Source organism: Dermacentor andersoni, chromosome 5, assembly GCF_023375885.2.
Source record: "Dermacentor andersoni chromosome 5, qqDerAnde1_hic_scaffold, whole genome shotgun sequence".
Lineage (NCBI taxonomy): Eukaryota > Metazoa > Arthropoda > Arachnida > Ixodida > Ixodidae > Dermacentor > Dermacentor andersoni.
Genome location: NC_092818.1, coordinates 13,137,911 through 13,151,435, shown reverse-complemented (window position 1 = coordinate 13,151,435; position 13,525 = coordinate 13,137,911). Strand labels below are relative to the sequence as shown.

The window sequence follows — 13,525 nt, the reverse complement described above, 5'->3', positions numbered from 1 at the left end:
AACACTCCCAGAGTAAGTTATAGCAGATGAGCATAAATAGCTCAGAAAGCAGATGGGAAACGTTGGCGATAGCTCAGTTGCTAAGAGCATCCCACGCTTAATGCGAAGACGGGGTTTAGTATCCCAACTGCGGCCAGATGTTTTCTTATCTACTTGAAATTCGGTTGACTTGTGATTGTTTTAAATTAATCAGCAGAACTAATTTTCCCTGGGCGGTCCTTGGTGTCATTATTTGTTGACTTCGTATGACCTTTGTATTTATCGTTTCCAGCCATGTGGTATCAAATAGAAGGCAGCGCTCCTCTACTTGACTGTCCACTCTCGGCGCTATGCATTGACGGGCCATCCTCACCTTTGTTGAGAGCGTAGCGGCAGCCTCGACCGCATATCGAAGACCCTGGGTGGCCTGTTGCTCCCGTGTCAGCCGAGCGGCGGCGGCCGCTGCGGCCGACCGCCCGACGACGCCCAGCCGGACGCCATCGCACCCGGGGGGCCGATGCGGCCCCAGCAGCGCCTGCAACCCAACAGCGAATGACGTTCAAAACAACAGCGCTAGTCTAAAACGATACCGTCGGCGAAACACTAGGGAAGGATTATTGACAGCTCTCGCACCGTAACTAACTCTCCTGCCACTACTACCATTGTAAGCGTCTATGACTTCGAGGACCTATGATTCTGCCAAAGGCACATGTTTTGCCATTTGTGGTCATCCTACATGTGACTGAAATAATTGTTATCGATGGCAGCCTCGTTTTTAAATTTCAACAATTATGGGCAATGAGCTCGTCGCAACTTGTCACCGTAGGAATGCGATTGCCGCGCACTTCGGTGGCGTAGAGTGCGAAAGAACAAAGACCCTATATGCGTCACCAGTATACGGTGACAATAAACGCATAACTTTGAGAGCACTCTTAGAGCCGCACAACTTCAGTGCGTGCACATTGCTCGACGTAGTCTATATTTTTGCAGTGCGCTCGATTTTACACGTGAACGTCCAGAAAACGTAAACAATAAAAACTGATTGGCTACCTTCAGCTAGACTAAAGCAAAGTCACGTGTCCTCTTTCCAAGTCCGACTAAGTAACAGGTTGGTGCTCATTTCTCGGAGAACCAGACATCCACTGCGAACGCATCAACTAGAGTCTTGCGTGAGTATACAGAACTGAGCAGAGCGTAACGCACCGATGAAAAGTTCTTGCCCCTTCCACAAATAATGCCAATTTTTGCAAATACTGAGCAAAAGATCCCAGCCTTAATGCTATTTCTGCCATCCTGGCCTAAATGCATTTATTTATACAGCTTTCACTTATCAGAAGCTCACCAAAAAGAGGAATGATTTAGTTCTTCTTCAAGCCTACCACATAACTCTTTCTAACCTGCCATGTGTTAGAAAGAGCCCACTGTTCTTTGGCGTTTTAGTTATTTTAGAACTGTAACCTTTTTATAGATAAAGAAAGAAACATACTGCACCAGCGGAAAGCAAAAGCATTAAAATCAGAATAAAAACAAGCGAAGCGTGATCGCTATTGTTCCCGCCTCTCCCATCCCAAAGGAAATAAAGCTAAGCGACCCTACTGCGGTGTTTTGCTTACCGCTCTGAACGTTTTCCCTTGAGCAGCGAAACGTACGGGGAGAACGGGCTCCCCCACATGGCGCGATAAAAGCAGCAGCAAGGCGCGTGGACGGCAAAGCTGGCGCCGCATAGCCCACCGGCAATGCACCCGCGGGCAATGATGCGTGTCAGAATGTGAAGACCAAGCCTCGGTGTTACCGAGTCACGGGCCCAGACGGACGCCTTCCTGGAGCAGCGCCGACTTTTAATGCCCGCACGCGCTGTGTACTCGCTGCTAAAACTCGTACGAGCTTTTCTGGGTCGGTGGGGCGAGACAGACTGTTCGTGCTTACGTCTGACAATCCATAGTGGACTAGAGGATTCGTAATTCTAGAATCCTTAAAACACTTTAAGGCATGAGCAACAGCAACGAAAGCAAGGGAGACAAAGTTCACCGCTTTTGCTGTGTCACTTGCTTACGAGTATAAGACAGAACGCGGCAGATTAAGGAAACTTGTGGGCCGCCGCAATTTGTCGGCCGTGGGTAAGGTCACACATTTTACTAATCATTTCTGGGTGCTCTGGCAGCGTTCCCAAGCTTCTGGTAGGTAACTAAGCGTTATTATCATAGCATATTCAGGCAGAAATGATGCTAACGAAGCCAGAGTATCGCCCATTGAGAAGGTTATTTGTGTAATACAGCAACTGTTTTCACAACTTTCGCAGTGAAGAACGAGTTCGCTGATGTGAAGGGTCAATGGATGATTTAAATTAGCCGCCAAATATAGTGCCCGAAAAAAAACAACAATTACGTGTAGTAAATTGCAACAGGCGTTTTTCGAAAGATGACACGAACCTAGGGTCTTATAATCTAAAACTATTGCAATCTGTTTCGATTCCAATCTCCTCGCGTCAAATTTACGTAACCGCTGACGCAAACATCGAGCGGTGACCGGAGGTCTTTGTGTTTGAACCACACAAAGCCCTCCTCGTTCATAGGAGGTCACTTTTGTTTGTTTTCAAAGCGAGTAGCATCGTCTTCCTTGTCAGATTTTTCTTATCTAATTGGCTGACAAGGAGCAAGGAGTACGCAGAATTGGAGAGGGTTGCACGAGGGCGGAGCTAGCGCGGTCAAGAAAGAAAGCCGCATCGCACCGTAGCCGCACCGTAGCGTCAAGGCGACACTAAGGAAATGGCCGCACATCAAATCAATAACCATATCTGTGCCGCCATGGTAGCTTTGCCGCTATGATGTTCCTCGTGGTCGCGGGTTCTATTCGGACAACGCCAGCCGCATTTGAAAGGGGGGTGAAAAAAACAAACGTTCGTTCCCTTAGATTTAGCAACACGTTAAAGAACCTCTGTGGGCCAAAATCAATCCGTAATTAGTCACTACGGCGTGCCTGATCATCCTAGCGTACTTTTGGCACGTGCAGCCCCATAATTCAGTCACACTTCTGCCCCGATGCGATGTGTCATGTGAGGCAATGACAGCGCTAACCTTCTCGGAGCTAATGCACAATGACGTGCTACAACGCCTCAAGTAAACATGTCTCGCTATGTCTTCTGTGTACTACGCAAGCGAACAGTAGCGATGCACATAAGTAACGTTTGACGTCAAGTCACCACTGTCGTATTGTACTAAACGCTGAAGAAAATGAATATTCTTCGCCATTATCACAGCTAATTATCGCCAATCAAAGCAAACAGCACTGAATCTTTTATATACATAGATTCCCACATTATGTGGCATCCGCGAAATCCTAATGATAAGGTACGCACGAAGCACTAAAATCGTGAATTTGCTCATGAATATAAATAGGGTACTGCGCAATAAGAACGCTATACTAAGGAAAAACTCAAGTCTACATTAACCCACATGTGTTTACCATGACGCATAATTACTACATGTGACAAAAATATTTACTGACCTCGGTGTTGACTTGTATAAGATAAGCACAAAACGGAAAATGACAAAACAAATCTGTAAAGGGCCTACACGTTGTGGTTGTCAATGAGTCGTTCGTATAACTTAAAACATTGTAGCGTTATGATACGCTACAAGGTTTTAGAAAGCTAACTTGTATGATTTTAAGATTTTATGTTCGGAAAAAAGGTGGCCAACGGCGCCTTTCACCGCTAACAAGCACTGTCTCCTTATGGCGACCAAGGAATTCATTACGTGATAAGAAAAGGAATAAAGTGTAGTGTGCATGTATAGTTATAATCTTCGTTTGATAATTATGCTACGGTAAATTTTGTAGACGACGACAGAAAATGGAGCCAGAAGGTACAAAGGGCGCTGATCAGCCATGGAATGTGTTGTGCAGGGTTTTGATTTCTTTTCTCTTCGTATTGTTACGCGAACGAAGGATTAAACTGGAGACTACTTACAAAATATTTAAAAGGGATAATGCAGCACTGGCCAGTTCAGCCAACAGCTCGAGAGCCAGAGAGCGTTCTTCCTCCTCTTTTCTCGAGTGACGGCGCCCACACGCCTCGTTCGAACAATGAAATACCACACGCGTTTAGCCCAATCTCCTGGCGGCAGAAGTGACGTCCCGGAGCGTCTAAATGACATCACTGGGAGGGTGATGCTGCTTCAGTCGTGTAATGTGGAGAATATCACTCGGCTGGAGAGCAGATGGGGCGTCAGGGGCGATCTCGTAGGTGATGGGAGTCACGGCACGAAGCATTCGGTATGGGCCTATGTAGCGAGACAGCATATTTCTGACAGGCTGACCTGACGCGACGGAGACCATAGAAGCACCAAAGAACCTGGCGGAAGTGCACGCCTAGGTGTCGCCGGTCGTACAAATGCCTTTGACGCTCGTGCGATTTCAGAAGGCGGTCACGGGCAATTTCCCTTGCGTGGGCTCAGCGGGCCATGGCGTCCAGTGGATATTCACTGGTCGATGCCGCGTGAACAGGGAGGGTTGTGTCGAGGGGCAATGCTAGTTCTCGGCCGAACAGAAAGAAAAATGGAGAATAACCAGCTGTGTCGTGGTGCAAGGAATTATAAGCAAATGTGACAAACCGTAGAGCGAGGTCGCAGTCAGTGTGGTCTGAAGAGACATATTTCGCGAGAATGTCTGTGAGAGTGCGATTGAGATGCTCCGTGAGACCATTTGTTTGCGGATGGCATGACGTGGATAGTTCGTGCCTCGTGGCCCAGGAACGCAGGATGTCTGCGATAACTTTTGATAGGAATGTCCGGCCACGGTCTGTGAGAAGTTGTCGCGGAGCTTCATGTATAAAATCACGTCGCGTAGAAGAAAATCGGCGACATCTGTGGCGCGGCTTGTAGGAAGCGCTCGAGTGACGGCGTAGCGCGTGGCGTAATCCACGGCCACAGCGATTCACGTGTTCCCAGAGGTAGAAAGAGGAAAAGGGCCAAGTAAGTCCAAACCAACCGGAAAGGATGGTTCCGCGGGAATGTCGAGTGGTTTAAGGTACCCAGCTGGGAGCGTCGATTGTGTCTTGCGTTGCTGGCATTTCTCACACGCAGCTACGTATCTTCTAACGGAGCGAGCAAGCCCTGGCCAAAAGAAGCGTCGGCGGATCCGGTCGTAGGTACGTGACACACCCAGGTGACCGGCAGTGGGGAGGTCGTGAAGTCCATCGAGAACAGCGGAGCGAAGGTGTTTAGGGATAACAAGGAATAATGCAGGGCCGTCGGGGCGAACGTTGTGGCGGTAGGGTATGCCATCTTGAAGTGTGAATAAGCGAATGGAACTGTCAACAAGTGACGATTCCAGGCGGTCAATGATGATACGCAAGGACGGGTCACGGTGCTGCTCGTCGGCGACATGGAGCAGTGGAAGAACAGAGAGAACACAAGCGGCGGTGTCAGTATCAGACGTAGAGGTGGCGTCTTCTGGGTAGCGAGAGACGCAATGTGTGTCCTGATGTTGCCGTCCCGACTTGTTAGTCACTGCGTAGGGGTATGCTTGTAGTCGGAGGGCCCAACGACCGAGCCGGCCAGTAGGATCCTTGAGCGACGAAAGCCAACAGACCCCATGATGGTCTGTGATTTCCTAAGGACTCGACGAAGGCTCAACAATACCTCTGGTGAACATTTTGTTTACTTCCTGCTGAATGACTTGTCACTCTTCTGTGGACACGCGATACGGTCGGTGGTGAATGGGAACAGCATCACCAGTGTTTATCCGATGCTTAACAAGGGACGTCTGACCAAGTGGTCGATTGTCAGCGTCGAATGTGTCGAGGTAGGAAAGCAAAAGGCGATATAAGGCGGCTGCTTGGTCAGGTGTGAGGTCCGAAGCAACCGTGGGACGTAATGAGCCGTCGACGTTCAAGGCATCCTGCGAGTAATCAGGAGGATTTGTGGACGCATCGGCTGCAAAAGCAGTCACGTGGTCGTCTGTCACTAACAGGAGCGTGACCACCGCTATGCCTTCAGGTAACACTTGCTTCATCAAGCCAAAATTGATAACGGGGAGACACATCCAATTAGCGACTATGGTTACGACGGAGTGTGGCACAGAGGTGTAGCGCTCGCAGGACATCACGAATAGGTGCGACAACATGGTCGCCATCAGGCACGTTTGCCGTTGAGGCCAATTTGACGAAGGTTAGGGCTTTTCGATATAAGCGAACAAACGCTGTAGTGCAGAGGGTGTTCGGTTGTTCGGGGCGAACGTGCGAAAGAAGCGGAAGTTTGAGCCACAGCGTACCGGTCGCATAGTCGATGAGGGCAGAATGCGTCGTCAGAAAGTCGAGCTCGATGATTAGATCATGAGGGCAACTGGTCAGCACGGTGAACAGGACTGCAACTTGGCGGCCAGTAATTCCTAAGCGAGCAGTGCACATACTCCTAACAGCCACAATGGCGCCATTGGCGACGCGTACGGCTAGAGTGATGGCAGGCGTAAGTACCTTTTTGAGGTGACGACATAGGTTAGCGCTCGTTATGGAAACTTGGGCTCCAGTATCAATTAATGCCGTCAACGGAACACAATCTACGTGTACTTCAATTAGGTTCGTGTTTGTGAGGAGCGTCAACGAAGGATTTGGACAGGACGAACGTGATGCAGCACTACCTCCAAGAGCTGCATGGCCTAGTTTTCCGTCCGGGGGGGGGGGGGGGGTCCATAATTGGTCGGCGACGAATAGTGGCTTGGCTGGGGCGACGGGGAGCGACGGCGCTGAGGTGACGGCGAGCGAGCAGGACGACTAACATCAAGGGATACGTCAGAGGTAGGAGGCATACGGTGAGGCGAGTAACGGCGCGGGTCGGCATATGGGTGAGGAAATTGCGAAAAGGAGCATGAATGCGGCGACGTCCTGGAGGTGCGGCAGTGGCGAGCGAAGCGGTCAATACGGAAGCAACGGAAGCACATGGGCTTGTCGTTCGGAGTTCTCCACTCAGTAGAATTACGGTATCTGGGAGGGGATTATAGATTGCCGTAAGGCGTAGCAGTCGGCACCGGTCGCGCGTCAGGTCGGGAGACGGAGCAGGTAGCAGGAAAACCGAGGTTGGCAAATTCTTGCCGCACAACTGCCTGAATGAGAGAGATCGCTGAGGCTGGTTGGTCAGTGGTGGGGTCGAGGGGGCGTTGATGGAACGGCGTATGACTTGCGGCCTCTAGCTCGCGGCGAACAATACGTGTAACGTGCTCATTTAAAGGTGGTGAAGCGGTAAAGTCGAGGCAAGACGACGTCGCAGCCGTGTTAGAGAGCCGGGAGAACTGTGGTATGACGCGGCGGCTTTTCGCGAGCTCAAAGCGGCGGTATTCCTTGACAACCACGTCGATGGTGGACACATTGCTGAAAACCAACAAGTTGAACGCGTCGTCCGCGGTGTCTTTGAGTACTAGGCCGACTTTGTCAACCTCGGCCATTTTTCTCGTCAACTTTCCGGCAAAGAGCAAGTACGTCATGTATGTACGAGACGTACGATTCAGTAGAAGACTGAACTCAGGTAGCAAGCTCCTTTCTAGCAGCCAGCTGCCGACTGGTGGGATTTCCAAAGAGGTCACTGAGCTTCTCCTTGAAAGCATCCAAGCTAGAGATCTCATCCTCGTGTGTTCGGAAACAGACACTAGGGGTTCCACCCAAGTAGAATAGGACATTCGCTAGCATAATGGTAGGGTCCCAGCGGTTGTTTCCGCTAACTCGCTCATACAGGCTTAGCCAGTCTTCAACGTCGACATTATCTTGGCCGGAGAATATGCCAGGATTGCGGGGATTGGTAGCCGTAACGTACGTTGTTGTCGGGTTCGCAGGAGTAGCAGAATACTAGGTGTCGTCACCGGGAGCCATGGTTGAAGGCAGGACGGTGCGGCCGCTGCGGAGCTCCGTGCCGAAGACGGGGAACGCATCCTCCACCAAAATGTTACGCGAACGAAGGATTAGAACTGGAGACTATTTACAAAATATATTTACGAGGAATAATGCAGCGCTGGCCAGTTCAGCCGACAGATTGAGAGCCAGAGAGCGTTCTTCCTCCTCTTTTCTCAAGTGATGGCGCCCACGTGCCTCGTTAAAACAATCAAATGCCAAACGCGTGTAGCAATATGTTTCTTTCTTTCTCTACAGGAACAGAGGTCATAGAGGAAAAGCACAAAGCTGAGCAGCCAGACGAAGACTTTTGCTCCGAGCTAACGTTCTTGCCCGTGCTGTGTGTTGAACTTTATTACTTTTATCAATATAATCCCTTAGAAAAGCTTTGTTTTACGATATTGGTGTATAAAAGGGTAACCTATTTTGCCACCGATTATCGCTAGACATGTCTCAAACTGCTATTTGTCTTAGCTTTTATAGCACATCAATACGCCTTCACCAGTGATTCGCCTATGTCCACAGTGAGGAATCCCGAAAAAGTAAACACGAATTAAAGAATTTCATTGATGTGATCAGCATTGAGAAAGAATGGCCGACGCACAAGGGGCCACCGCCGGACGTGACCTCCTCTGGAACCCGCTTTTTCGTTCGTATTGGTGAGTTTCTTCGCTTGACCTCAGCACTCCACGCCGTACCAGCGGCTCCCACGGCAACCAAAGGAGCTGGCAAAGAAGGAACCCCGTACCTCCCAGCGTTTCCCCGATGCAAGGGGAGAGGTTAATGTTACTGCAGAACAACAAACGCCTGCTGTGCAGCCGTCTGGTAGTGACTACTTCAGTCCAAGTGCGACTACGGATGCTGACCTCGAGACGAAATCTCCCAAGAGGGCACGTAGTGACGATCATGAGCCGTACAGCAATGCCACAATAGTTGAAACCACCGACATGGAAGCGGATGACAGATCGTTCATCACGGTGACGTGCAAGAAATCATGCCGAGCGGGAATATCAGTTATTTTTAAGCTCATTGACCCAGAAGCGCCGCTCTGACAAGTGAATCCAAACAAGTTGCTTAGCGAAATTATTACCACGGCAAGAGAGAAGGTACAATTATTTTGTGTAAACTTTTCCGTGAATGTATCTTCTCTCGCTCCCTCTACGACACTACTTGAGTTCACTGATGTTGCAGGCCTTTCAGTGGAGCTATACGTACCACCATCGTACACGCAAAACCTAGGAAAAAATAAGGCATGTTCCAGTTCAATACGCTGAAGACTAAGTACTGTAATACGCACAAGATAGCGGCGTCCTTTCCGTCAAGGGGCAGACCAGATGGCTCCGGCGAGAAGATGAAGCAGTAGAACCACATGAGCTTGGAAGCGCCATCCTACAATTCTTGCCTGACAAACCATTGCGAACACGCGTCCTACTTCGATTCACGAGTCATCCAGTAGAATAATATTTAGTACCTCCAACTCGGCGCTACAATTGCCAGCGATTTGGCCACGTTGCTATGTCCTGCCATGGCCAAACTGCGTTGCAAGAGCTGCATTGGAGCGTATGATTATAAAGCCTGCACCTCCAGAAATCAATCCAAGTGCGCCAACTGCAAAGGAGACCATACGGCTTACCATACCATACCATACCATACCCTGGATGTACCAAGCATCAAGCGGCTTCATAACTTAGGCGACAAGAAATACTACATGGTCGCACCCAGAAGCAAGGCTTGCCTCCTCCGAACATAGATGCTGTCTACCAAGTGAAAGCAGCTCCTCCGTTAAAATTAGCAGAGTGCAAGAAAACGTATACGATGATGGATAATGCTTTAAAGAAGGTGAAAGGCAAACGAAGCAGGATGGACAGTCAAGGAAAGACGTCGCCACGTGTTGTTGACCGCCAACATGAGTGTCAGCATGCATTCATCCCTTTGGGATCACAAGCGCGTGTTCATGTCTCACGTAAAGCGGAATCATCCCAACCGCATAAGATGATGTCTAAGCTCTTTGTTGCATTAAAAGCAATTCTGCGGGAATTTCCAATGGTGAGCAACCTTCCAAAGGTGAGAGCTCTTCTTCTGTTAGAACGGCTGGTACTACACAAGAAGCTTACAACATAGCATAATGGCTCGCTAGATGGATAACTGTTTTTGAAACACGACGGTATTTCGATGGAATGCAAATGGTATTCGATCTAAGAGCACACACTTCAGAAAGATTGATCTGAAGTGAACGCGCGACAACGACGGTGGACGAAGAGTTAACACACACACTGGGCGCCTGTGTTCGTCCACCGTCGTTGTCGTGCCTTCACTTCAGATCGTGCTTAACCAACACGCCCAACTATCCATCCTGACATCACGAAGCTTGTTTCGAAAGACAGGTTGCCCGTTGTGTTTATCAACGCAGCCGGCGTGGACCTTGATTTCGGTCCCTCGAACTATGCAATATATTCTCTTCGCGAGCTCCGAGCCCCAGCCTAACTATATTATGCGTCAGGCGCGATCTACCTTCATGTCTTCTATTCTCCTAGGACTCTGATGTGCCTGAGTTCGTAGCCTGTAAAGTTCAGTTCAAAAACCTGATAGTAGCCATTGTTTGCAGTTATATGCAACCAGCATCATGAATTACGGAGTCAACTATGATGCATTTCTTTCAAAGGATTGAAGGACCAGTCCTGTTCTGCGGTGACTTCATTGCTCATAACGTTACCTGGGGAAGTAGCGACACTGATTCTAGAGGCAGGTTTTTAGAAAAGACTATAAACGCATGAGGCCTGGTTGTGCTTAATAATGTATCGATTACATTCTTAAAAGGCTAAAGTTACGTAGTTGTCCAGTGTAGTTGTCTTGATCTTACTATGGCCTCCCCTGGCCTTACGCGCGGTATTAGATGGTGCACAGATTATGAGACACGGGGCTGTGACCACTACCCTATTCTCATAGCGCATCTCCCTTATGTATCTGGCAAAATCTCCTGGAGTCACTAAACGCACTAATTGGCAACTATCTCGAGAATATAATTCTGCGGTGCTGAACCAAGTAGATGACCTGGAATCGTTCATGTCATCGGCACTTAGTAATTATTCCAGGGCCACGCGATACGCAACAGTTCCGGAAGGACAATGCAGTGTCGACGCAGACTATCAGCGATTCCCAGCAGTTCGACGGACAGCAGAGCGTCGTTTCGTCGTGCCGGACGGCTCGAAGATTATCAAGAAGTCAAGCTGCACATCAAAAATCTAACCGGAACATGCAAAAACTGGGTCAGCAACGGTGGCGTGAGTTATATATGTCACTTTCCCCCTTCACTTCCTTACCGAAAATCTGGAGGTTAATAAACGTTCTCGGCCATCCGGTATCACAATGTAGCTCCTTCAAAAGCGTTGCTACAGCTCTTGGCTTATTTGAACGCGAAACTGCAAACAAGTTCTGCACAGCACTAGTAAATTTCGCATAGCCTGTATCAATTCAAAATCAATCTATCTTTTCAGTTATGCAACAGGTTGCAGATGCTTGCTATTTACCTCATGCCCAGTTGGATGCTCTGTTCTCTCTAAAAGAACTTCACCATTCTCTCTCGAAGACACCCCAAAGAACAGCGACCGGTCCTGACAATATCTCTTATTGCACCTTGAAAAACCTTGGACCCACAGGAACGTCCACTCTCCTACACGTATTGCGCAAGATGTAGGAGGAAGCACATGTTTCTGTGAGTTGGAGGATTGCTATCGTGGTCCTAGTGCTAAAACCTGGCAAAACGCCACTTTTTTTCGACTCCTTCCGTCCTGTTAGTTTAACCAGCTGTGTTTCAATATGGTAATGATCCATATTAGACTACAATTTTGGACAGAATCCAGCAGTTGTCTACCAGATCAAATGGCTGGTTTCAGAAAATGTAGATGTACAGTAGACTGCATCTTTGACTTGGTAACGTTTGCTGACCACGAGATTAGCTGTGTGAACATTGCAGTTGCTGTGTTTGTTGATGTTAAGAAGGCCTTTGATTCTCTCAGTCATCTTCATGTTCTACTTGGACTCTCAACACTCGGAGAGCACGGCCGGGTGCTGAAATGAAGGGCTAATTTCTTGAAAGACAGAAAGATATATATAAATACAAATGACGGACAAAGCGACACATACACCATAAACAAAGCAGTTCCGCAAGGAAGTGTATTAAGTCCAGTTCTCTTAAATGCAGAGCAGGCTTACCAGCAGTACTTACAGAAGACATACACATATCTATGCATGCTAATGACATTTGCGTATGTACATCGAATAAGTGTCTAGAGGTTGTTAAGCATCGTCTGCAGGAAGCTTCGAATAGAATAGGTGATTATTTTTGTGGACGGGGAATACATATATTTTATGCCAAATCAGCGGTTTTGCGTTTCAACAGGAAAAAGGTTCGAAAATTTGGTCACAACAGACAGCCATGAAATGAAACTGGTTCGGAAACATCGTTTGCTCGGGGTGATTTTAGTCCATGAGCTTCGATGGACTGCTAATTCGACCGCCCTGGAGGACCAAATTAGTTGCGTGATAAATGTTCTGCGCAGAATCGCAGGCACGAAGTGGGGTGGAACAACTGCATCCCTCCTTCACGTCCACTCAGCACTTGTCCTTCAGAGAAGCGCTTACTTCGCACCTGTGTTGCACAAATTATCTGCGACATCCCTCCATCGCCTACAGCTCTTACAGGCTCGGCGTTTACCAGTGTGTCTAGGAGTCCCAAAAGCTACATCCAGACACCTGGCTATTGCAGAAGCGCGGGAACAACATTTCACCGTAATTCACAGCCGGGTAACATGTCAACAGCTCTTCGAAATTTCTACCCAGCATTCTGCGCACCCAGATCTCTCCCTGATAGAGAACCGTCAGTGTGCACAAATACACGCCATATTTCAAGAGCATAAATCACGACTTCCACGATCAGTTCTTTTGGCACTCAGACCTCTGCTACCTACCATGGCTTTCGCAGGCACCGAAAATAGAAACGCCAATTGAAGGGCTTAAAAATAACAGCGACGTTTTTATATTAGCAGCGAAACAATTAGTGTTACATCAGCTATTGGACAAGTGCCAGGAATCTATTCAAGTCTAGATGGATGGTTCTGTAATCAAAAAAGTACGACTGCAGCTTATGTTATACCATCCTTACAGGTAGAGTACGCTTGTCAACTAGGAAGCACGTCGTTACCAACAATAGCGGAATTAGTGGCAATTCTCCAAGCCACTTATTCTATCAAGACATGAGAAATCAACAAAGTGGGTAATTTGCACAGACTCCTTATTGGCTTTAGCATGTCTTGAAGATATTGATGACAGCCAATCACACGCATGAATAACATATGCAGTACTGAACACTATAACTCGGGCTAATGAAAGAAAACATGAAGTAATATTACAGTTAGTCCCGGGACAGGCTGGTATAGCAGGCAACGAATTAGCGGACTCGTTGGCAAAATCGGCCCATAAAGATGCAGAAATTCAACTCATCCCTTTATCACGAATGGACACGAAACGCTTATGAAGAGTACTAAAGGAGGACTTGTGTATGTCAACCTGGTTTGATGAAAGCACTAAGGAATCAGTCTTTACGAAGTGGACCCTCTACTCAAAAACCAGCTGGATGTAGAACTTTCGAAACGTCGTCATCATCATCGTCAT

General features: G+C 48.2%; 1 protein-coding gene across 2 annotated transcripts in view; it reads right to left on the bottom strand.

Annotated features, from left to right (window-relative positions):
- Window positions 1-13,525, bottom strand: part of LOC126529843 (cell adhesion molecule Dscam1-like) — a 1,068,543-nt gene that overhangs the window by 957,471 nt on the left and 97,547 nt on the right. For both annotated transcript variants that reach the window (XM_055070116.2, XM_055070117.2), the window contains exon 2: window positions 353-514. In XM_055070116.2, the coding sequence (XP_054926091.1) occupies window positions 353-387 (35 nt within the window). In that variant the 5' untranslated portion in view covers window positions 388-514. The remainder of the gene's footprint in view (window positions 1-352; window positions 515-13,525) is intronic.